We start from the raw sequence: 26,506 nt of genomic DNA on the forward strand, positions 1-26,506 counted from the left end.
CATACGGTACTTCTTTTTCTCTTACTGACTTACTTCACTCTGTATGACAGACTCCAGGTCCATGCATTTCACTAGAAATAACTCAATTTCGTTTCTTTTTATGGCTGAGTAATATTCCATTGCATATATGTGCAACATCAACTTTATCCATCCATCTCTTGATGGACACTTAGGTGGCTTCCATGTCCTGGCTACTGTGAATACAGCTGCAATGAATATTTTGGTACATGACTCTTTTTGAATTATGGTTTTCTCAGGGTATATGACCAGTACTGGGTCGTACAGTAGTTCTACTGTTAGTTTTTTAAGGAACCTCCATACTGCTCTCCATAGTGGCTGTATCAATTTACATTCCCACCAACAGCGTAAAAGTGTTCCCTTTTCTCCACACCATCTCCAGCATTTTTTGTTTGTAGATTTTTTGATGATGGCCATTCTGACCGGTGTGAGATGATATCTCATTGCAGTTCTGATTTGCATTTCTCTAATGATTAATGATGGTGAGCATTCTTTCATGCGTTTGTTGGCAATCCGTATGTCTTCTTTGGAGAAACGTCTATTTAGGTCTTCTGCCCATTTTTGGATTGGGTTGTTTGTGTTTTGATATTGAGCTGCATGAGCTGCTTGTAAATTTTGGAGATTAATCCTTTCTCAGTTGCTTCATTTGCAAATATTTTCTCCCATTCTAAGGGTTGTCGTTTGGTCTTGTTTATGTTTTCCTTTGCTGTGCAAAAGCTTTGAAGTTTCATTAGGTCCCATTTGTTTATTTTTGTTTTTATTTTCAATTCTCTAGGAGGTGGGTCAAAAAGGATCTTGCTGTGATTTATGTCACAGAGTGTTCTGCCTATGTTTTCCTCTTAAGAGTTTGATAGTGTCTGGCCTTACATTTAGGTCTTTAATCCATTTTGAGTTTATTTTTATGTACGGTGTTAGAGACTGTTCTAATTTCATTCTTTTACACGTAGCTGTCCAGTTTTCCCAGCACCACTTATTGAAGAGGCTGTCTTTTCTCCATTGTATATTCTTGCCTCCTTTATCAAACATAGGGTGACCGTATGTGTGTGGGTTTATTTCTGGGCTTTCTATCCTGTTCCAGTGATCTATATTTGTTTTTGTGTCAGTACCATACTGTCTCGACTGTAGCTTTGTAATATATTCTGAATTCAGGGAGCCTGATTCCTCCAGCTCCGTTTTTCCTTCTCAAGATTGTTTTGGCTATTTGGGGTCTTTTGTGTTTTAATGCAGATTGTGAAATTTTTTGTTCTAGTTCTGTGAAAAATCCCATTGGTAGTTTGATAGGGATTGCATAGAATCTGTAGATTGCTTTGGGTAGTAGAGTCATTTTCACAATGTTGATTCTTCTAATCCAAGAACATGGTATATCTCTCCATCTATTTGTATCATCTTTAATTTCTTTCATCAGTGTCTTAAAATTTTTTGCATACAGGTGTTTTGTCTCCTTAGGTAGCTTTATTCCTAGGTATTTTATTCCTTTTGTTGCAATGGTAAATGGGAGAGTTTTCTTAAATTCACTTTCAGATTTCTCATCATTAGTATATAGAAATGCAAGAGATTTCTCTGCATTAATTTTGTATCCTGCTACTTTACCAAATTCATTGACCAGCTCTAGTAGTTTTCTGGTAGCTTCTTCAGGATTCTCTATGTATAGTATATGTCATCTGCAAACAGTGACAACTTTACTTCTTTTCTGATTTGGATTCCTTTTATTTCTTTTTCTTCTCTGATTGCTGTGGCCAAAATTTCCAAAATTATGTTAAATACTAGTGGTTAGAGTGGGTAACCATGTCTTTTTCCTGATCTTATTGGAAATGATTTCAATTTTTCACCATTGAGGACGATGTTGGCTGTGGGTTTGTCATAATACAGCCTTTATTATGTTGAGGTAAGTTCCCTCTATGCCTATATTCTGGAGAGTTTTTATCATAAATGGGTGCTGAATTCTGTCAAAAGCTTTCTCTGCATCTATTGAGATGATCATATGGTTTTTCTCCTTCAATTTGTTAATATGGTGTATCACACTGATTGATTTGCATACGTTGAAGAGTCCTTGCATTCCTGGGATAAACCCCACTTGATCATGGTGTATGATCCTTTTAATGTGCTGTTGGATTCTGTTTCCTAGTATTTTGTTGAGGATTTTTGCATCTCTATTCATCAGTGATATTGGCCTGTAGTTTTCTTTCTTTGTGAAATCATTATCTGGTTTTGGTACCAGGGTGATGGTGGCCTCACAGAACGTGTTTGGCAGTGTTCCTCCCTCTGCTATATTTTGGAAGAGTTTGAGAAGGATACGTGTTAGCTCTTCTCTAAATGTTTGATAGAATTCGCCTGTGAAGCCATCTGGTCCTGGGCTTTTGTTTGTTGGAAGATTTTTAATTACACTTTCAATTTCAGTGCTTGTGACTAGCCTGTTCATATTTTCTATTTCTTCCTGGTTCAGTCTCAGAAGGTTGTGCATTTCTACGAATTTGTCCATTTCTTCCAGGTTGTCCATTTTATTGGTATACAGTTGCTTGTAATCTCTCATGATCCTTTGTATTTCTGCAGTATCAGTTGTTACTTCTCCTTTTTCATTTCGAATTCAATTGATCTGAATGCTTTCTGGACTGGATTAACTATTTCCTTTCCCATATTAGGAAAATCTTCAACTATAATATCTTGGAATATTTTCTCAGTCCCTTTCTTTTTTTCTTCTTCTTCTGGGACCCGTATCATTCAAATGTTGGTGCATTTAATGTTGTCCCAGAGGTCTCTGAGACTGTCCTCAATTCTTTTCATTCTTTTTTCTTTATTCTGCTCTGCTGTAGTTATTTCCACTATTTTATCTTCCAGGTCACTTATCTGTTCTTTTGCCTCAGTTATTCTGCTATTGATCCCTTCTAGAGAATTTTATATTATATTTATTGTGTTGTTCATCATTGTTCGTTTGCTCTTTAGTTCTTCTATGTCCTTGTTAAATGTTTCTTGTATTTTCTCCAATCTATTTCCAAGCTTTTGCATCACCTTTACTATCATTATTCTGAATTCTTTTTCAGGTAGACTGCCTATTTCCTCTTCATTTGTTAGGTCTGGTGGGTTTTTACCTTGCTCCTTCATCTGCTGTGTGTTTCTCTGTCTTCTCATTTTGCTTAACTTGCCGTGTTTGGGTTCTCCTTTTTGCAGGCTGCAGGTTCGTAGTTCCCATTGTTTTTGGTGTCTCCCCCAGTGGCTAAGGTTGGTTCCGTGGGTTGTGTAGGCTTCCTGGTGGAGAGGACTAATGCCTGTGTTCTGGTGGATGAGGCTGCATCTTGTCTTTCTGGTGGGCAAGTCCACATCTGGTGGTGTTTTTAGGTTGTCTGTGACCTTAATATGATTTTAGCCAGCCTCTCTGCTAATGGGTGGGGTTGTGTTCCTGTCTTGCTAGTTGTTTGGCATAGTGTGTCCAGCACTGTAACTTGCTGGTCATTGAGTGGAGCTGGGTGTTGGAAATGAGATGGAGATCTCTGAGAGATTTTCGCTGTTTGATATTACATGGAGCTGGGAGGTCTCTTGTGGACCAATGTCCTGAACTTGGCTCTCCCACCTCAGAGGCACAGCCCTGACGCCTGGCTGGAGCACCAAGAGCCTGTCATCCACATGGCTCAGAATAAAAGGGAAAAAAAAATAAATAATGAAAGAAAAAAATAAAATAAAATAAAATAATGTAAAGTTATTAAAAAATAATTATTAAAAAAATTTTAAGTAATAAGAAAGAAGAGAGCAACCTTACGAAAAAACAAATCCACCAATGATAACAAGCACTAAAAACTATATCTAAAAAAAAAAAGGACAGCACAACCCTAAGACAAATGTTAAAAGCAAAGCTATACAGACAAAATAACACGCAGAAGCACACACATACACACTCACAAAAAGAGGAAAAGGGAAAAAATATATATATATATTGTTGCTCCCGAAGTCCACCTCTTCAATTTGGGATGATTTGTTGTCTATTCAGGTATTCCACAGATGCAGGGTACATCAAGTTGATTGTGGAGATTTAATCTGCTGTTCCTGAGGCTGCTGGGAGAAATTTCCCTTTCTCTTCTTTGTTCGCACAGTTCCTAGAGTTCAGCTTTGGATTTGGACCCGCCTATGCGTGTAGGTCGCCTGAGGGCGTCTGTTCTTCACTCAGACAGGACGGGGTTAAAGGAGCAGCTGATTGGGCAGCTGACTGGCCTGAGCTGACTCACTCAGGCCAGGTGGAGGGAGGAATATGGAATGCAGGGCAAGCCTGCAGCGGCAGAGGCCAGTGTGACGTTGCACCAGCCTGAGGTGTGCTGTGTGTTCTCCCAGGGAAGTTGTGCCTGGATGACGGGACCCTGGCAGTGGCGGGCTGCACAGGCTCCTGGGAAGGTAGGTGTGGAGAATGACATGTGCTTGCACACAGGCTTCTTGGTGGCTGCTGCAGCAGCAGCAGCCTTAGTGTCTCATCCCCGTCTCTGGGATCTGCACTGACAGCCGTGGCTCACGCCCGTCTCTGGAGCTCTTATAAGCGGTGCTCTTAATCCTGTCTCCTCGCGCAGCAGGAAACAAAGAGGCAAGAAAAAGTCTCTTGCCTCTTCAGCAGCTCCAGACGTTTTCCTAGACTCCCTCCCGGCTAGCTCTGGCACACTAGCCCCCTTCAGGCTGTGTTCATGCAGCCAACCCCAGTCTTCTCCCTGGGATCCGACCAAAGCCGCCTCAGCTCACAGCCCCCACTTGCCCTGGTGGGTGAGCAGACAAGCCTCTCGAGCTGGTGAGTGCTGGTCAGCACCGATCCTCTGTGTGGGAATCTCTCCGCTTTGCCCTCCGCACCACTTGCTGCGCTCTCCTCCATGGCTCCAAAGCTTCCCCCCTCCGCCACCCGCAGTCTCCACCCGCGAAGGGTCTTCCAAGTGTGTGGAAACCTTTCCTCCTTCACAGCTCCCTCCCACTGGTGCAGGTCCCGTCCCTATTCTTTTGTCTCTCTTTTTTCTTTTGCCCTACCCAGGTACATGGGGAGTTTCTTGCCTTTTGGGAGGTCTGAGGTCTACCAGTGTTCAGTAGGTGTTCTGTAGGAGTTGTTCCACATGTAGATGTATTTCTGATGTATTTGTGGGAAGGAAGGTGATCTCCACCTCTTACTCTTCTGCCATCTTGAAGCCTGCCCCCAAAAATCTTTTTAAATGTCAACAGCATAAGTGAACTGTGGGAACGACTTCAAACAACCTAATATATAAGTAATTAGTGTCTGAGGGTTAAGCAGAAAAAAATATTTCAAAAAATACTGTAACTTTCCAAACATAATGAAAGCCATGATCCCAGAGATTCAAGATGCTCAAAGAGCCCCAAGCACAAGAAACAAAGAAAATTACTTCAAAGTACATTATCAACAAACTGCTCAAAACCAGTGACAAACAGAAAATCCAAATATTAGCCAGAGAAAAAGGGCATGTTACATAAAGAACAAAAGTAAGGACTGTGTCATATTTCTTATCAGAAACGATGTAACATGCAAACTGTAAACAATATCTTTAAAATTCTCAAAAAAAAAAAGCTCTCCATTTCAAATTCTATACCCAGAAACAGTATCATTCAAAAACAAATGGAGGGGCTTCCCTGGTGGCGCAGTGGTTGAGAGTCCGCCTGCCGATGCAGGGGACACGGGATTGTGCCCCGGTCCGGGAGGATCCCACATGCCGTGGAGCAGCTGGGCCCATGAGCCATGGCCACTGAGACTGTGCGTCCAGAGCCTGTGCTCCACAACGGGCGAGGCAACAACAGTGAGACGCCCGGGTACCGCAAAAAAAAAAAAAAAATGGGGGACTTCCCTAGTGGCGCAGTGGTTAAGAATCCGCCTGCCAATGAAGGGGACACGGGTTTGAGCCCTGACCCAGGAAGATCCCACATGCCACGGAGCAACTAAGCCCATGTGCCACAACTACTGAGCCTGCGCTCTAGAGCCCACAAGCCACAACTGCTGCAGCCCGCATGCCTAGAGCCTGTGCTCCACAACCAAGAGAAGCCACTTCAATGAGAAGGCTGCACACTGAAACGAAGTGTAGCCCCCGCTCGCCACAACACACGAAAGCCCACACACAGCAACGAAGACCGAACGCAGACAAAAAAAAAAAAAAATCAAATGGTGCACCCTACACCCATTAGCATGTCTACTATCAAAAAATAATAATAACAGTGTTTGCAGGGATGTGGAGAAATTGAAACCCTTGTATACTTTTGGCTGAAATTTAAAATGGTGCAGCTGTTACGGAAAAAACAGTAGTGTGTTTCCTCAAAAAAATTAAAAATAGAATTGCAATATGATCTAGAAGTTCCACTTCTGGGTTTATACCCCCAAAAAATTGAAATCAGGGAACCAAACAGCTATTTGTACACCCACATTCACAGCAGCATTATTCACAATAGCCAAAGGTGAAAACAACCAACATGCGCATAAATGGATGAATGTATAAGCAAAATGTGGTATATACATACAGTGGAATATTATTCAGTCTTAAAAAGAAAGGAAATTCTGACACATGTTACAACGTGGATGAACCTCAAGGACATTATGCTACGTGAAATACACCAGTCACAAAAGGACAAATACTGTTTTTTTTTTTTAACTTATATGAGATATCTAGAGTAGTCAAATTCATAGAGACTGAAAGTAGAATGGTGGTTTCCAGGAACTGGAAGAGAGAGGAATAGGGAGTTATTATATATTGGGTACAGAGTTTACATTTTACAAGATGAAGAGTTCTGGAGAAGAATGTTGGTGATGGTTTCACAATATGAATGTACTCAAGGCCACTATACTGTATAATTAAAAACAGTTAAGATGGCAAATTATATGCTGTGAAAAATTTAACAATATTAAAGTAGGAATAGCTATATTCATATCAGATAAAGTAGACTGTACATCAAAAAAATAATTACCAGGGACAGAAAGAGACATTATAGAATGATAAAAGGCTCAATCTACCATGAAGAAATAGTAACTCTAAATACATATGCACCAAACAAAAGAGCTGTAAAATATCTGAAGTAAAAATTTACAGAAATAAAAGAGGAAATAGACAAATCCACAATTATAGTTGGAAATTTAAACATCCCTACCTTCAAAATTCATAGAACTAGACAAAAACTCAGCAAAGATATAGAAGATCTCAACATCATCAATCAACAGGATCTACAGCTGACCCCTGAACAACAAGGGTTTGAATTGTGCAGGTCCACTTATGTGTGGATTTTTTTCAATAAATACTACAGTACTACATGATCCATGCATATGGAACTACAGATACGACTGGCCCACTATAAAGTTATACATGGCTTTTCAACTGTGCAGGGTGTCGACCCATGTTGTTCAAGGGTCAACTGTAATTGACATTTATACAACATTCCACCCCAAAAGAGCTGAATACACTTTTTTTCCCCCAAGTGTCCACAGGACATTTACCAAGATATACTATATCCTGGGCCATAAATCACACCCTGTTAAGAAGATGAAAAGACAGCTTACAGACAGGGAGAAAATATTTGCAATCCACATATGTGACAAACAACTCTTATCTAGAATATCTTATCTTATCAAACTCAACAGTAAAATTTGAGCAATCCAAGTATGAAATGCACAAGCGTTACGAAGAGACATTTCACCAAAGAGGAGCACCTGCAAAGGTGTTCAACATCATTAGCCAGTAAGAAAGTATAAATTAAAATCACTACATACCTATTAGAACAGCTAAAATATAAAAACAGGGACAATGACAAATGCCAGCAAGAAGGAAAAGAAACTAAAACTCTCATACATTGTTGGTAGGAATGCAACGTGGTACAGCCACTCTGGTAAACAGTTTGACAATTTCTTAAAAACAAAATAGCCCAACAATTGTACACCTAGTCATTTATCCAGGAAAATGAAAACTTACATCCCACACAAAAACCTATACACAAATACCATAGCAGCTTTACTCATAATAGCCAAAATCTGAAAACAACCAATATTTCCTTTAGTAGGTGAATGGTTAAACACACTGTGATACCATCCATACCATGCACCACTCAGTGATAAAAGAAACCAAGTATTAATACACACAGAAACTTGAATGGATTTCAAGGGCATTATGCTAAGTAAAAAAAGCTAATCTTCTAAAAGTCATAAACTGTATGATTACATTTATATAATATTCTTGGAATGACAAAATTATAGAGATGAAGAATAGTGTTTGCAAGGGCTTAGGGATGGTGGGGGGTGGAGCAGGTATGGGTGTGCATATGAAGGGGTAGTATGAGGAAAATCTTTGGGGTGATGGAATAGTTCTGTATATTACTGCAGTGGTACTTACATGCATCTACACATGGGATAAAATGGCATAAAACTATACACGTACAATGTACCAATGACAATCTGCTGTTTTTGATGTATTATAGTAATGCAGCAGTTAACCATCAGAGGAAACTTGGTAAAGGGTACATGGGACTTCTTTGTACTATTTCGGGGGGGGGGGTGTTAAAATTTTCTTCTGAATCTATTGCTTTTATTTTAATTATTTTTCTTTGTACCATTTTTGCAACTTCCTGTTACTCTATAAGTATTAAAAATAAAAAGATTTTTTAAAAATAATGTGAAATAGGGACTTCCCTGGTGGTCCAGTAGTTGAGCCTCCGCACTCCCAATGCAGGGGGCCCTGGTTCAATCCCTGGTTGGGAAACTAGATCCCACATGCATGCTGCAACTAAGAGTTTGCATGCCGCAACTTAAGAACCCACATGCTGCAACACAGATTGAAGATCCCACATGCCACAACTAAGACCGACTGCAGCCAAATAAATAAATATATTTTTAATAATGTGACATAAAGACATTTTCAAAGGCACAAATGCTGAAATAAGTCATCACCAATAGACCAGCACTACAAGAAATGTTAAAAGGTGTCAATGATGGTTAATTTTATATGTCAACTTGACTGCGCCACAGGGTACCCAGATATTTTGTCAAACATTATTCTGGTCTTTCTGTGAGAGTGCTTCTGGATGAGATTAACATTTAAATCAATAGACTGGGGCTTCCCTGGTGGTGCAGTGGTTAAGAATCCACCTGCCAATGCAGGGGAAACGGTTTCGAGCCCTGGTCCGGGAAGATCCCACATGCCGCAGAGCAAATAAGCCCGTGCCCCACAGCTACTGAGCCTGTGCTCTAGAGTCCGTGAGCCACAACAAGAGTAGCCACCACAGTGAGAAGCCCACACACCACAACGAAAAGTAGCCCCCACTCGCCACAACTAGAGAAAGCCTGCATGCAGCAACGAAGACCCAATGCAGCCAAAAATAAATAAGTAAATAAATTTATAAATAAATAAATAGATAGGGCTTCCCTGGTGGCACAGTGGTTGAGAGTCCGCCTGCCGATGCAGGGGACATGGGTTCGTGCCCCGGTCCGGGAAGATCTCACATGCCGCGGAGCGGCTGGGCCCGTGAGCCATGGCCACTGAGCCTGCGCATCCAGAGCCTGTGCTCCACAATGGGAGAGGCCACAACAGTGAGAGGCCCGCGTACCGGAAAAAAAAAAAATAGATAGACAGACAGATAGATAAACAGACTGGGTAAAGCAGATTTCCCAGCATGTGGGTGCGCCTTATCCAATGAGTTGAAGGCCTGAACAGAACAAAAAAGCTGACCCTCTCCCGAGTAACAGAGAACTCTTCCTGACTGACTGCTTTTGAACTGGACATCAGCTTTTTCCTGCATTCGGACTGGAACTGAAACACTGGTCCTTCTTGCGTTTCAGGCCTGCCAGCCTTTGGACTGAAACTACATCATTGGCTCTCCTGGTTCTCAGGCCTTTGGACTCAGACTGGAACCATACCATCAGCCTTCCTGAGTCTCTGTCTTGCCAACTTATCCTGCAGATCTTGAGACCCACCAGCCTCCATAACTGCATGAGCCAATTCTTTATAAAGTCTCTTTGGAGAATCCCAAAACAATGTTCTTCAGGCAGAAGAAAAATAACAAATGGAAATTTGGATGTATACAAAGGAATAACGATTACTTGAAATGGTAACTACATGTGTAAATGCATAAGTTTTTTTCTTATTTGTATCTCTTTTAAAATAAAATTGACAATTTAAACAAAAATAATAACATAGTATTGTGGATTTTATAACATATGTAAAAGTAAAACATATGACAACAGTAGCATAAAGGCCAGGCTGGGAGATATAAAAGTACACTATTATGACATATGAAGGTAGACCAAGATAAGATATATAGTATAAGCCCTAAAGAAACCAGCAGAAAAGCAAAACAAAGAGTTACAACTAATAAGCCAACAGAAGAAATAAAACTGAATCTAAAAAATTATTCAAATATGTAATGTGACAAAGCCTCTATGATCACTCTCCTTTTTCAGTATTTCCCTGAGTAGTCTCACTGTTTATTCCTCCAGATGATCCTGCAAATATTTTCATAATACTCCTCTTTTTTTAAATAAATAAATTATTTATTTATTTATCTTTAGCTGCATTGGGTCTTTGTTGCTGCATGCGGGCTTTTCTCTAGTTGCGGAGAGTGGGGGCTACTCTTTGTTGTGGTGCGCAGTCTTACTGCAGTGGCTTCTCTTGTTGTGGAGCACGGGCTCTAGGCATGTGGGCTTCAGTAGTCGTGGCTCGCAGGCTCTGTAGTTGTGTCACAGGGCTTATTTGCTCCACGGCATGTGGGATCTTCCCAGACCAGAGCTCAAACCCTTGTCCCCTGCGTTGGCAGGTGTATTCTTAACCACTGTGCCACCAGGGAAATCCGTATTTTCATAATATTTCAACATGGATTCTTCAGGAGGTTGGAATAAAAACTACATTGGACTCATAAATTGTTTTGAAGAAAAACTCACTTGAATACAAACTTACAAAAGAAGGCAGAAAAAAAAGAAGAAAAGGGGAATAAAGAATATGCAGGACAAATAAACAATTACACGGTGATAGACTCAAACTTAACCACATCAATAATCACATCAAATGTAAATATTCTAAACACCCCAGTCAAAAGACTGAGATTGTCAGAGTGGATAAAAAAGCAAAACCCAACTGTATACAGCTTACAAGAGATGCATTTTAAACATAAAGACATAAATAGGAAAACAAATAGAACAAGATACACCATGCTAACGCTAGTCAAAAAAAAGCTAAAGTAACTATATCAATAAAAGATAAAGTAGATTTAAGAGCAAATATGGTATATATCCATACAATAAGATCTTACGGAACCCTGGGAATAAACTATGCACACACACAACATCTCAGAATAACTGTACTGAATGCAAGAAGCCATTCAAAACTAGAGTACATTCTCTATGATTCCATTGGTATAAAACTCTAGAAAATGCAAACTAATCTATGAAAGCAGATCAGTTGTTACCTAGGGAAGAGTGGGAAAGAGGGGTGACAAAAGGGTGTGAAGAAACTTTGAGGAATGATGTATATATTCAGTATCCGGATTGTGGTGATTGTTTCATAGATATACACACATGTCAAAACTCATCAAATTTTTTACTTTAAATATGGGCAGTTTACTGTATGTTAATTATACCTAAATAAAACTGTTAAAAGATAATTAAGAGTAATGAATTATGTCAGTGGAAAAACAGGAATACAAAAACCCTGATAAATCCTGATAACAAATGAATAAATCAATAAGTAAATAAATAAATATTAAATAAATGGGAGAAGGGAGAGCTCTTGCTTACAGTAGAATGCTGAGTGCCAACTGGTAAATAAGAAGGGAATGCTACAGTTAGAAAATGATTATTTGGCAACCATCATAAGATTGATTCAGGCAAGAACACTAATTCTTAAGGATTTTTTTTTTTTTTTGGCGGTACGCGGGCCTCTCACTGTTGTGGCCTCTCCCGCTGCGGAGCACAGACGCGCAGGCTCAGCGTCCATGGCTCACGGGCCCAGCCGCTCCGCGGCATGTGGGATCTTCCTGGACCAGGGCACGAACCCGTGTCCCCTGCATCGGCACGCGGACTCTCAACCACTGCCCCACCAGGGAAGCCCTTAAGGAAATTTTTAATAAAAAGCAGGGTATATGCATAATTTTAAAGTGTTTATTGGTTGCAAGGGAAAAATGGTTAATATACAGTGAAGATACACACTTTTGAACAGGTGATCAGTATTATCACCAATGAGGAGCAGATGGACATCAGGGGCCTCCAAATGTGATGCCCTGAGAAGGGACACAATATCACTCATGCAGTATTCCAGTCACAAATGCATAATATGAGTCTAATCACAAGGAAACATCAGATAAATCTCAAATGAATTTTCATTTAAAACAAGGTAGGAAGCTAATGTATTCTTCCAAAATATCAGTGACACAAAAGTCAAAAGAAAGGCTACAGAAATGTTCCAGATTACAGGGGACTAAAGAGACATGTCTCATAAATGCAATACCTAATCCTAGATTGATTAGTCCTATGTTGGAGAGAAAAACATGCTATACAGTTCACTACTGAGTGTATATAACATATATTATTATTATAGATATCAATATATATTACCCTCAATAAGATGAATGTATGAATTATATTTCCTCAATAATACAGAGAAGAGAGAATGCACAAAATGTTAATAACAGGTGATTCTGGGTAAAGTAAATAGACGGGTATTCTTTGAACTATTCTTATCCTTTCAATCTTTCTCTAGGTTTGAAATTATTTACAAATAAAACTCTTTTAAGTGTATATTGCCACTGAAATCCTAATGCACCCAGTTCATCAATGTCCAGGGTCAATAATTAGGCTATTAAATGTGATGTCAGGAGTAATGCAGATGGACGATTATTGTAATAAAAACTGCAACTTCTGTATCCAGTGAACAAAGAGACATGCTGACAAGAAGCCATGTAGCTAGTATGCAGCCTCCTCCGTTGTCTTGGATCCTATTTTTTATTTAGATCTGCATCTTAGCAAATGCAAAAAAAAAAAAGGATGCAGCTTTTGAATATGTTCATGTATATTAATATTTTTTAATTTAAAAATATTAATGTAAAATAAGTTTTTCAGCATTAAATAACCCCAACCACGTTGACAAATTTCAGGAAAATATAATTCAAGTAAATGGTTTCTTTGGGCAATTTAATATTCTGATAAATTCAACTATTCACTTTCATGCTTCCCATCTTGTCGAAAAAATCTTTTGAAAATGTATCAGGGACTTCCTTGGTGGTGCAGTGGTTAAGAATCCGCCTGCCAATGCAGGGGACAAGCGTTCCATCCCTGGTCTGGGAAGATCCCACATGCCATGGAGCAATAAGCCCATGTGCCACAACTACTGAGCCCGCGCTCTAGAGCCCACGTGCTACAACGACTGAGCCTATGTGCTACAACTACTGAAGCTGCGTGCCTATAGCCCATGCTCTACAACAAGAGAAGCCACCGCAATGAGAAGCCCGTGCACCGCACCAAAGAGTAGCCCCTGCTCACCGCAACTAGAGAAAGCCCGCGCCCAGCAACGAAGATCCAATGCAGCCAAAATAAATAAAAATTTTTAAAAATGTATCAGTATATTTAATCGCCTTATAGAGTAAAACACATTGATCCTAATTGAATCTCTTTAAACAGGCATCAGCCTATCAATATTCCTTATCCAGGAGTATAGAGGTATTGTATGTATGTATGTATGCATGTATATGAGTATGTATGTATGTATGAGCATCAGCTGAAAGTGAAAGACTGATGTTGGTTTTCTTAAACTAAATCCCATTATCTGCCTATTTTATCATTTACTTCTTTATCCTAAAATTTACTCACATCGGAGAACCTTTTCTGTTTTGTGCAAAAGAAAATTTTTTTCAAAAATATCTGTTGTCAGAGGTATATTTTATTCTTCCTTTCTGTGCTGCAGAAGAGATTGCAACAATCTGTTGTTTTAAAAAAAAAAAACAGGAATACTGGAGCAAATGTCTACACTGGATTTCAAAATGTGAATCAATGCTTTCAAAATTTCATTAAGTTAATTTTCAAAAGTAAAAAACCTCTTATACCTTGTTTGCTAGGTTTACAGCGCTGAGAGCCTTATAATATTCTTTGCCGTCCCAATCCATATAAGCAGTGGCTAGTAACCGTAGAACTTTACCCTATAATTAAAAATAGAAAAAAAACACACACAGCTGAGGGTTTAACTGCAATACAACAGCTGACTAGCACTTACACAGTGACAGGCATTTCTCAAACCTCAGTCATAATTATGAAATAGCATTTCCTTAAGCAACCACATAGTCTTGGGATATGTCTCATCATTATGCTACCCACACCAAATACCATCTGAGAATTTTACAGTAATAGCTTATTTAAATTTAATATAATTGTGTTAATATAATTATTTTCTTAACACTGTTTTAGCGGTAAAGTACTTAATCATCCCCACTTTAAAAATAAGGAAATTAAAGCACAGCAATATTTAATGTAATCATCTTACCACCTACTGTTTAGGTAACATTATATTAGGCCTCCATCAAAAGAAATAAATAGAAAGACATAATCCCTCTCTCAAAGACTTTATAGCCTAGTTGAGATTAACCAATTGGACCAAGGGCTCATATACCACCATTTCACTAGGAGCAGATATACTTTCCTATAGACAAGATTTTTCCCAACTCAACCAAGTTTTAAAATTAATAAAGTATTTCATAATTCAGTTTCTCCAGCCAGATCTACACTGACAAGGGGAATAACTCTACTTAGCACAGACTTATTTAACTATAGATTCACATTTTGAAAGTAGGAGGCCCATTTCAATGAAGATTCTATTCTGCCTCTAAGTGTAATGAGGACAGTAGGATCAGGCAAAGGTGTTCTTCTAATTTAAAAAAAAAATGTTAAGCACATTAGGGCTCTGCGAACCCTAGAAAAATGACTTTTAGGGTGTGATACCTTTCAGTTTTTTAATTCAAAAACCAAGATGGATATAATGTACTTAATATCATTATTATTATTGTGGAGCAACTCTCAACTTATAAACTTCCCCAGAGGACTCTGATGGAGTAAATATGGCATCTCTGAGAAAGACTGTAGCTATTTCGTAATAGTAAAAGGGTCAAATAATCAGAAAGATAAAACAAAATGGATGAACCTCAAAACTATTATGTTAAGCAAAAGAAGCCAGACATAAAACAGTACATACTGTATGATTTCATTTATACACAGTTCAAGATAAGCCAAAAATATTCTACAGCAATAAAAGTCAGAATAGTGGTTTTATCATGGGGGTATGAATGGCTATTAACTGGAAAGGGGCCAAGGTAACTTTTGAGGGTGATGGAAAGTTCTGTATCTTGATCTGTGTGGTAGTTACAAAACTATATAGATAAACTGAAACTCATCAGGCTGTACAACTTTAAAATTTGTGCAATTTAGTGTATATATTTAAGTTATACCACAATAAAATACTGCTAGCATGAAAGAAAAACTATTTTATAATCTTACTTCTCCATACCTTGCAATATGAATATTAGATTTCAATCACACTTAAATCCTACCTTCCATCCTCATTTCCTCCTCCAGACGTCTTCTCACCTAGATCCCTTGCCTCATATTCCCTTCTCCCTCCCTTTTAACTACATGAACCCCATCTGCTTTTCGAGGCCTATCTCCTACCAAAAGGCTTCTTCAACTATTCTAGTCAACATTAATATTCCCCTTTTCTGCATGCCTTTGCGTATACTTCAGGTTAGTACCACACAGTTTATCACTTATTTTTCCCAAATTGTTTCACTTGTACTCATTTTTATAAATCTTTTTTTGAAATTTTAATTGAAGTATAAAATATATACAAAAAAGTTCCAAAATCTCAATGGTTCAACTCTGAATTTTCACAAAGTGAGCACACATATGTTAACAACACAGAAATCAAGAAACAGAACATTAGTCTCATCTCATATCTCTTTTCAGACACAATTCCAAACAAGGGTAACCAATTATCTGACTTCCAACACCATGTATTAGTTCTACCTGCTTTTGGCATTCACATTTATGGAATCATACGGTATGTACTACTTTGTATTTTGCTCTGTTTGTTCAACATTATATGTGAGAACATCCATACTGTTACAATTATTGTAGTCTATTCTCGTTGTTATACGATATTCTATTATATGACACTATCATAATATATTTTCATTATTTTTAATTGTGATGAAATACACATAACATAAAATTGACCATTTTAACCATTTTTAAGTGTACAGTTCAGTAGCATTAAGTATACTCACACTGTTGTGCAACCAGCACCACCATACATCTCCAGAACTCTTTTAATCTCACAAAATTGAACTCTCTACCCATTAAACAATAGCTCCCCATGTTCTCCTCCCTCCAAACCTCTGCAACCACCATTCTATTTTCCACCTCTATGAATTTGACTACCCAACATATCTCACTGAACTGGAATCATACAGTATGTCTTTTTGATAATGGCTTATTTCACTTAGCATAATGTCCTCAAGGTTCATCTATGTTGTAGCATGTGTCAGAATTTCCTTCCTTTTCGTGGCTGAATAATATTCCATTGTATTCACCTGTATTAGTTTCATCCTTTAAACATAAGCTATTTAAGGGCAGAGGCCACGTTTTATACTTCTCTTTTTTTCCCATCTACCACATTGTTAGATATATTGATATATATATATGTGTGTGTGTGTGTATATACATATAAATATATGTATAGATATATATGTGTATGTGTGTGTATGTATTCAGTTACATTTTGTGGGATATACTGTAATAATGGTAAGAAGCAGAGACGGATATTCAAAAAAATTCCATTCTGCTATGGCATGTATTAAATTAGTTTTAAATCAGATTTATTTACATAATCACATTTTACTTGATAAAATATTAAAATTAACTTCCATACCAAGCATGTTCTATCTGGGTGGTTAAAGAAACCTAGAATTTTTGAACATGCAAACAAAAACTAAAACTTATATAGCCAAACATTGTCCTAAGCACTTTACATGTATTAATTAATTCATGGGTACAAGAATTTACCTGGAGGGTAATTCTATATCAACTTTACAGAAACTAATGCACTGAGATATTAAATGATGTGCCCAGTGAATAATCTACTCACAAATGGAGGGACAGCCTATCATAATTTTCTTACAATAACATAAACTGTATTTCTTGAACCTACTTCTGCAATATTTAACATAATCCTTACCAGCATTTCCTGTGGAACAGAAAGCTTATCCATCTTCCCAGTATCATAGCTTTGTCTATCATTAAAAAAGGAAAAAAATACATATAAATATTTATTTCAAATTATATATATTTTTTCAAGACTACATATTACTAAGAAGACGTGTTATAATTATACTTAATTACAACTTTTCTATTTTGCACTACAACAGATGATTAGCCAATTGATACATAAAAATCAATTACATAAAGCAATACTTTCTAACTTTAGAAAACCACAGAGATAGCCTCATTCACCAGAGGGCAGACAGCTGAAGCAAGAAGAACTACAATCCTGCAGCCTGTGGAACAAAAACCACATTCACAGACAGATACACAAGATGAAAAGGCAGAGGGCTATGTCCCAGATGAAGGAACAAGATAAAACCCCAGAAAAACAACTAAATGAAGTGGAGATAGGCAACCTTCCAGAAAAAGAATTCAGAATAAAGACGGTGAAGATGATCCAGGACCTCGGAAAAACAATGGAGGTAAAGATCAAGAAGATGCAAGAATGTTTAACAAAGACCTAGAAGAATTAAAGAACAGAGATAAACAATACAATAACTGAAATGACAACTACACTAGAAGGAATCAATAGCAGAATGACTGAGGCAGAAGAATGGAGAAGTGACCTGGAAGACAGAATGGTGGAATTCAGTGCTGTGGAACAGAATAAAGAAAAGAGAATGAAAAGAAATGAAGACAGCCTAACAGACCTCTGGGACAACATTAAATGCAACAACATTCGCATTATAGGGGTCCCAGAAGGAGAAGAGAGAGAACGGACCTGAGAAAATATCTGAAGAGATTATAGTCTAAACTTCCCTAACATGGGAAAGGAAATAGCCACCCAAGTCCAGGAAGTGCAGCGAGTCCCATACAGGATAAACCCAAGGAGAAACATGCCAAGACACACAGTAATCAAATTGGCAAAACTTGAAGACAAAGAAAAATTATAGAAAGCAGCAAGGGAAAAACGACAAATAACATACAAGGGAACTCCCATAAGGTTAACAGCTGATTTCTCAGCAGAAACTCTACAAGCCAGAAGGGAGTGGCATGATATACTTAAAGTGATGAAAGGGAAGAACCTACAACCAAGATTACTCTACCTGGCAAGGATCTCACTCAGATTCGATGGAGAATCAAAAGCTTTACAGACAAGCAAAAGCTAAGAGAATTCAGCACCACCAAACCAGCTCTACAACAAATGCTAAAGGAACTTCTCTAAGTGGGAAACACAAGAGAAGAAAAGGACCTACAAAAACAAACCAAAAACAATTAAGAAAATGGTCACAGGAACATACATATCAATAATTACCTTAAACGTGAATGGATTAAATGCTCCAACCAAAAGACACAGGCTTGCTGAATGTATACAAAAACAAGACCCATCTATATGCTATCTACAAGAGACCCACTTCAGACCTAGGGACACATACAGACTGAAAGTGAGGGGATGGAAAAAGATATTCCATGAAAATGGAAATCAAAAGAAAGCTGGAGTAGCAATATTCATATCAGATAAAATAGACTTTAAAATAAAGAATGTTACAAGAGACAAGAAAGGACACTATATAATAATGATCAAGGGATCAATCCAAGAAGAAGATATAACAATTATAAATATATATGCACCCAACATAGAAGCACCTCAATACATAAGGCAACTGCTAACAGCTATAAAAGAGGAAATTGACAGTAACACAATAATAGTGGGGGACATTAACACCTCACTTACACCAATGGACAGATCATCCAAAATGAAAATAAATAAGGAAACACAAGCTTTAAATGACACGATAGACCAGATAGATGTAACTGATATTTATAGGACATTCCATTCAAAAACAGTAGATTACACTTTCTTCTCAAGTACGCACGGAACATTCTCCAGGACAGTTCACATCTTGGGTCACAAATCTAGCCTCAGCAACTTTAAGAAAACTGAAATCATATCAAGCATCTTTTCTGACCACAATGCTATGAGATTAGAAATGAACTACAGGGAGAAAAACGTAAAAAACACAACCACATGGAGGCTAAACAATACGTTACTAAATAACTAAGAGATCACTGAAGAAATCAAAGAGGAAATCAAAAAATACCTAGAGACAAATGACAATGAAAACACGACAATCCAAAACCAATGGGATGTAGCAAAAGCAGTTCTAAGAGGGAAGTTTATAGCTATACAAGGCTACCTCAAGAAACAAGAAAAATCTCAAATAAATAATCTAACCTTACACCTAAAGGAACTAGAGAAAGAAGAACCAAACCCAAAGTTAGCAGAAGGAAAGAAATCATGAAGATCAGAGCAGAAATAAATGACATAGATACAAAGAAAACAACAGCACAGATCAATAAAACTAAAAGCTGGTTCTTTGAGAAGATAAAATTGATAAACCATTAGCAGACTCATCAAGAAAAAGAGGGAGAGGACTCAAATCAATAAAATTAGAAATGAAAAAGGAGAAGTTACAGCAGACACTTCAGGAATACAAAGCATCCTAAGAGACTACTACAAGCAACTCTATGCCAATAAAATGGACAACCTGGAAGAAATGGACAAATCTTAGAAAGGTATAACCTTCCAAGCCTGAACCAGGAAGAAATAGAAAATATGAAAAGAACAATCACAAGTAATGAAATTGAAACTGTGATTAAAAATCTTCAAACAAACAAAAGTCTAGGACCAGATGGCTTCACAGGCGAATTCTAACATTTAGAGAAGAGCTAACACCCATCTTTCTCAAACTCTTCCAAAAAATTGCGGAGCAAGGAACACTCCCAAACTCATTCTATGAGGCTACCATCACCAAACAAAGATATTACAAAAAAAGAAAATTACAGACCAATACCACTGATGAACATGGATGCAAAAATCCTCAACAAAATACTAGCAAACAGAATCCTACAACACATTAAAAGGATCATACACCATGATCAAGTGGCATTTTTCCCAGGGATGCAAGGATTCTTTGATATACACAAATCAATCAATGTGATACACCATATTAACAAACTGAAGAATAAAAACCATATGATCATCTCAATAGATGCAGAAAAAGCTTTTGACAAAATTCAACACCCATTTAAAAAAAAAGAAAGGAAAACCACAACTTCCTCAGGATATATATCCAATAAATCAACACTATAATTATATTACTGCTCTTTTCCATTTGGCTATATATACACTAGATTAAACTATTTTACATGTGTGTACAAGCCCTTACTTTATGGGCACATTTTAAAGTGTAAGAAATATATTTTTAAAATAAAACAAATACAGGAGTTTTCATGGAAACAAATGCTTTAGCAACATTTATTAAGCTTCACAACACCCTTGTGACGCACAATATTAGTTCCATTTTGCAGCTGAATGAACCAATTTAGCAGTTAAGTGATTTCTAATATTTCCTAGATTGGTATTAAAAATGAGAGTAAGGGGATGGGGAGAAAAGAAATTTGACTTTCAGTTCTCTGCTTTAGTTACCATACCATATTACCTATGGGACATTCTAATAACCACAAATAATGTATTAATATGAGCCTCAGGTTTTCTAAAAAAAGCTTTAAAGTAAAACAAAGATCACTCACCATAAAATTGGTATTCCAAGGGAGGAAGTCAATAAAATTTTGGTGAACTGGAGTAAATTGAAGCCATTACTTTGAAGTATTCCTTTTACTTTTACTTTTTAAAAGACCCATAGCTACCAAACTGAGTTTTCAGCTTGCTAACAAGGATATAATGCTGGCCTACATTATAATGGCCTCATTGTAAGCCCTATCTCATAGAGGTCTCTGTTGGTACATTAAACCTCCTACTTCCAGTTTTCAAAATAATCAATGAAAATGGAACTTCTGCAACAGTGGTATTAAGGAGCTCTTGGACCCCCTCTCCCCAGTGAAACAACCACTTGCCTGGAAAAATCATTAAAACAACCATTTAAGGTCTCTGGAAAGTGTCCTAAGGGCATACAGCAAATGGAAAAACATTTATTTTTAAAAAATCAACTGAATCTCAGTAACAACAGTGGGAGTCTGTGGCATTTGAGCCATGACCTGCTCCTATCCACACCACCTCCATGTCATGGAGGCTACACCAGATGAGTGCTGTCAAGAAAACAGGAATTCAGGAGTGGGGTAGGGAGATGAGTGAAATAGGTGACGGAGATAGAGAGGCACAAACTTCCAGTTATAAAATAAGTAAGTCACGGGGACATAATGTACAGTATAGGGAATATAGGCAATAATACTATAATAACTTTGTATGGTGAAAAGTGGTAACAACTTATTGTGGTATCATTTTGTAATATACAAAAATATCAAATCACTATGCTGTACACCGGAAACTGATATAATGTTGAAAATCAACTTCAATTTAAAACAAAAAGAAAGCGGGAATTACCTCTCCCTCCAGGTCCTAGACTCAGGCTGCCAGCCACTCTCATCATTCCCAGATCTGTGTTGCAGAAGTGCTATTATTGGCAGGCACAACGAGAGGACTGGGTCTTCCTTTCCCCACTCAGTTCTCACTCTTAGGGTAAGGGCTCTACCCCAGGGGTAACAGCTGAAGAATACTGGGACCCTAATCCCCTTCACCCAGGCTGGCTCATTTGGCAGAGGATGCAGGACAGGAGGGCATGCTAAGTAGATTAGGGGCTACCATCTCCCCAACATCTACTCATATAGTAGGGGTGTCACTGCAAGAGTAGCTGCCATGCTCCTGCCCCCAGCTGCAGCGGTGTGCCAGTTTCTACCCAGGGGAAGAAGTGGGCAACAAAGAGGAAGAGCTCAGCATTTCTGCCTAAGGGGAATGACTTTATTTGGAACAGAGCAAGGAGAGATTCCTACCTAAGGGCATAGTCAAAAACAATGGAGATCTTGCTGGTAAGCAATTAAGAAGGGGCTGGTACCTCCAAGATAGTAGTAGCAACAAGTGAAATAGCAGACAAGCCAGAAGTTTGAACAGAGAGAACCAGGGAGAGACAAGAAGAATAATCCTAGGGTCACACTCATCCCTGGGGATACAAAAGGCTATGCATATGTTCTAGGCTGCACCCGCTCAGGAACAATCAGAGGGAAATGTGGGACTAGAAAGCATTCCTCAAGGCATACACAGATCCATCAGCGAAGAGACTTGAGCCTGAGTGGCTCAAGGAGCTTATCAGAACCTCTGACCAAACACAGACTGAAAATTAAGGTATTCTGATCCAGGGGTGATGGTAAGGAAGCCAAGCTTAAAAATCAAATCACACTTCCAGTTTATGGCTCCACATGTAAGGATCTTGGAAGGCACAACTCCATCCTAACAAGTAAAAAACTGGAAAGACTTTTAAAAATCAACAACTCTTCTTGGATCCAAAAGAGAGGTGAGGACACAGGGCAAACCACTACCCCCAAGATTGGGGAGACTGGCAAAAATACAAGGAGTTGACGCATAGCACAAGAGAGATTCACAAGTAAAAACTACCAAGGGCACCACTGCTAGGGCAGGAAATTGAGAACTGTAGTTGACAGACTGCTGGAGGTTCAGTGTGGACAAGTCTGAGAGTTAAAACTCCAAGAGGACATAGTTACAGGGGGATACCCACAATATCGTCAGATTAATCTCCAGGAGCTCAACCAGATTCCCACAGTAAATATCATAGAAAAATCCACTTGGGCTTTGGCAGGAAAAGGTAAAAAGGAACCATTTTGAAACAGCTTAAAGCAATCTGTTCTTAACAAGGCCTGCCCTCATGGGAAACTAGTGAACCAGGGCCTAACCTACTGGGGTATTATCAGAGACTAACTGACCTGGGGAAGAGAAATACTCAACCCCAGTGTACGCTAGCCATTCTGTACCACATTAAGAGGGGAGGAAAAAAAAGAGAAACGTGTGAAGTTCACGGTTCAGAGGCAGAGACTCACGAAAAGACTGAAAACTAGTCATAGGACTATAGGCCTCTCCCTCTTCCACACCTAGCCACCACATTACTAAAGGACTATTTACAGTAGTTCCGTTTACCAAGTATGTCAAATCCCACTACCAAGAAAAAAGTACAAGGCATACCAAAAGGCAAAAAACACAATTTGAAGAGACAGTAAGCATCAGAACCAGACATGGCAGTGATGTTGGAATTATCAGGCCAGGAATTTAAAATAACTATGATTAATATGCTAAGGGTTCCAATGAATAAAGTAGACAGGCAACATAAGCAGAGAGCTGGATAGGCTAAGAAAGAAGCAAAAAGAAATGCCAGAGGTAAAAAACACTGTAACAAACATGAAGATTGTCTTTGATGGACTTTTTAATAAACTTGACATGGCTGAGGAAAGAATCTATGAGCTAGAGAATCCTTGAAAACAGAAAAGCAAAGAGAACAAAGACTGAAAAAAAAAAAGAAGAGAATGTCAACGGACTGTGGGACAACTGCAAAAGGTATAATATAAGTGTAATGGGAATACCAAAAGAAAAAAGAAAGGAACAGAAGACACATTTGAAACAATAATGACTGAGAATTTCCCCAAATTAATGTCCAATACCAAACCACAGACCCAGGAAGCTCTGAGAACACCAAGCAGGATAAATACCAAAAACTACACCTATGCATATAATTTTCCAATTACAGAAAATCAAAGATAAAGAAAAAAGTCCTGAAACAAGCCAGAGGAAAAAAACACCTTATCTTAAAATTTAGGTGCAAAGATAAGAATTATATCCAACTTCTCAGAAGCCATACAAGCAAGGAGAGAGTGGAGTGAAATATTTAGTACTGAGATAAAAACAGCATCAACTTACAATTCTATACCCTGTGAAAATATCATTCAAAAGTAAAGGAGACATAAAGACTTTCTCAGACAAACAAAAATTGAGGCAATTTGTTGCCAACCGTCTGACCTTGCAAGAAATGGTAAAAGAAGTTCTCCAGAGAGAAGAGAAATAATACAGGTCAGAAACTTGGATGTACATAAAGTAAGAGCATGGAAGATGGGATAAGTAAAGGTAAAATAAAAATTTTTTTCTTGCCCTTAACTGATCTAACAGATAACTGTTCAAAATAATAACAATAAAAATGTGTTCAATACTGTGTGCATATTTATATATCTTCTCTCTGTGTATATATATATGTATATATAGAGAGAATAAAGTGAAATAAATAACACTTAGAATAAAGTGAAATAAATGACAGCAATGATACAAGGGGTGGGAGGGAGGAATTTTGATATTATAAGGTACTCACACTACTCATGAAGTGGTACAGTGTTATTTGAAAGTGTACTTGGATTAGTGGTACATGTATATTGCAAACGCTAGAGCAACCACTAAGAAAAGTTTTTTAAAGTATAACCTATATGCTAAGAAAAGAGCGAAAATGGAATCATATAAAATACTCAACTAAAACCACAAAAGGCAGAAGAAGAGTGGAAGACAACCACAGGAAAAAAGAACAAGAACAACAAATAGAAGACTGTAACAGTACAATATTGTAGATATTAATCCAACTGTATCTATCATCATTTTGAATTTCAATGGCCTAAGTGCACCAATTAAAAAGAGATTGTCCAAACGGATTTTTTTAAATGCCTGAACTATACATTGTCTACAAGAAACCCACTTTAAATATAAAGACACATAGAGATAAAAAGTAAATGGATGGAGAAAAATATACCATGCTAACACTATCCTAAGAAAGCAGGAGTAGCTATATTAATTTCAGATAGAGCACATTTCAATGTAAGGAAAATTATCAGGGATAAAGAAGGGCATTACATAATGATAAAGAGGTCAGTTCTCCAAGAAAACATAACAATTCTTAACATGTATGAGCCTAACAACAGAGCATCAAACTATGTTAGGCAAAAACTGATAGAACAGCAAGGAGAAACAGATGAATCTACTATCATTTTTGAAGATTTCAACACCTCTCTCTCAGAAATGGACAGACAGAGCAGGCACAAAATCAGTAAGAACATAGTCGAATGCAGCAACACCATCAATCAATTGGATATAACTGAAATGTACAGACTACTAGATCCATTCTTACCAAATTCAAATGGAATATTCACCAAGAAAGACCACATTCTGAGCCATAAAACATACTTTAACAAATCTGAAGTATAGAAATCATATAATATCTGCTGTCAGACCACAATGGAATTAAAATAGAAATCAATAATAGAAAGATAACATGAAAATTCCAAAATATGTAGAGATTAAACAATACTGTAAATAAAACATGGGTCAAAGCAGAAATTTCAACAGAAACTTTAAAATAATTTAAATGAAAATGAAAACACAACTTATCAAAATGTGTGGGATGCAGCAAAAGCAGTACATAGAAGGAAATTTATAACATTCAATGCATATATTAGAAAATAAGAAATATCTAAAATCAGTAAGTTTCCACCTTAAGTAACTGGAAAAAAGAGGAAATTAAATCAAAAGCAAGCAGAAAGAAGAGGAATAATAAGAATTAGAGCAGAAATCAATGAAATTTAAAAAAGGAAATCAATAGAGAAAATAAATGAAAACAAAAGCTGGTATTTAAACAACTGATAAAATTAATAAGCCTGTTAACCAGGCTAAGAAAAAAAGAAGACACAAATTATTTTTCTTAGTTCTTTTTTTTTTACATCTTTTTTGGAGTATAATTGCTTTACAATGGTGTGTTAGTTTCTGCTTTATAACAAAGTTAATCAATTATACATAAACATATGTTCCCATATTTCTTCCCTCTTGCATCTCCCTCCCTCCCACCCTCCCTATCCCACCCCTCTAGGTGGTCACAAAGCACAGAGCTGATCTCCCTGTGCTATGTGGCTGCTTCCCACTAGCTATCTATTTTACGTTCGGTAGTGTATATATATCCATGCCACTCTCTCACTTTGTCACAGCTTACCCTTACCCTTACCCATATCCTCAAGTCCATTCTCTAGTAGGTCTGTGTCTTTATTCCTGTCTTACCCCTAGGTTCTTCATGACATTTTTTCTTAAATTCCATATATATGTGTTAGCATACGGTATTTGCCTTTCTCTTTCTGACTTACTTCACTCTGTATGACAGACTCTAGGTCCATCCACCTCATTACAAATAGCTCAATTTCATTTCTTTTTAGGGCTGAGTAATATTCCATTGTACATATGTTCCACGTCTTCTTTATTCATTCATCCGATGATGGACACTTAGGTTGTTTCCATCACCTGGCTATTGTAAATAGAACTGCAATGAACATTTTGGTACATGACTCTTTTTGAATTATGGTTTTCTCAGGGTATAT

General features: G+C 37.7%; 1 protein-coding gene across 1 annotated transcript in view; it reads right to left on the reverse strand.

The window, feature by feature from the left end:
* The window catches only part of TEX11 (testis expressed 11), a 345,012-nt gene that overhangs the window by 182,412 nt on the left and 136,094 nt on the right, over positions 1–26,506 (reverse strand). Inside the window, exons 10-11 of the mRNA XM_012535167.3 lie at positions 17,220–17,274; positions 14,044–14,136 (exon numbers count right to left, since the gene is read on the reverse strand). Of these exons, the coding sequence (XP_012390621.2) occupies positions 14,044–14,136; positions 17,220–17,274 (148 nt within the window). The remainder of the gene's footprint in view (positions 1–14,043; positions 14,137–17,219; positions 17,275–26,506) is intronic.

Source organism: Orcinus orca, chromosome X (genome assembly GCF_937001465.1).
Source record: "Orcinus orca chromosome X, mOrcOrc1.1, whole genome shotgun sequence".
Classification (NCBI taxonomy): Eukaryota; Metazoa; Chordata; class Mammalia; order Artiodactyla; family Delphinidae; genus Orcinus; species Orcinus orca.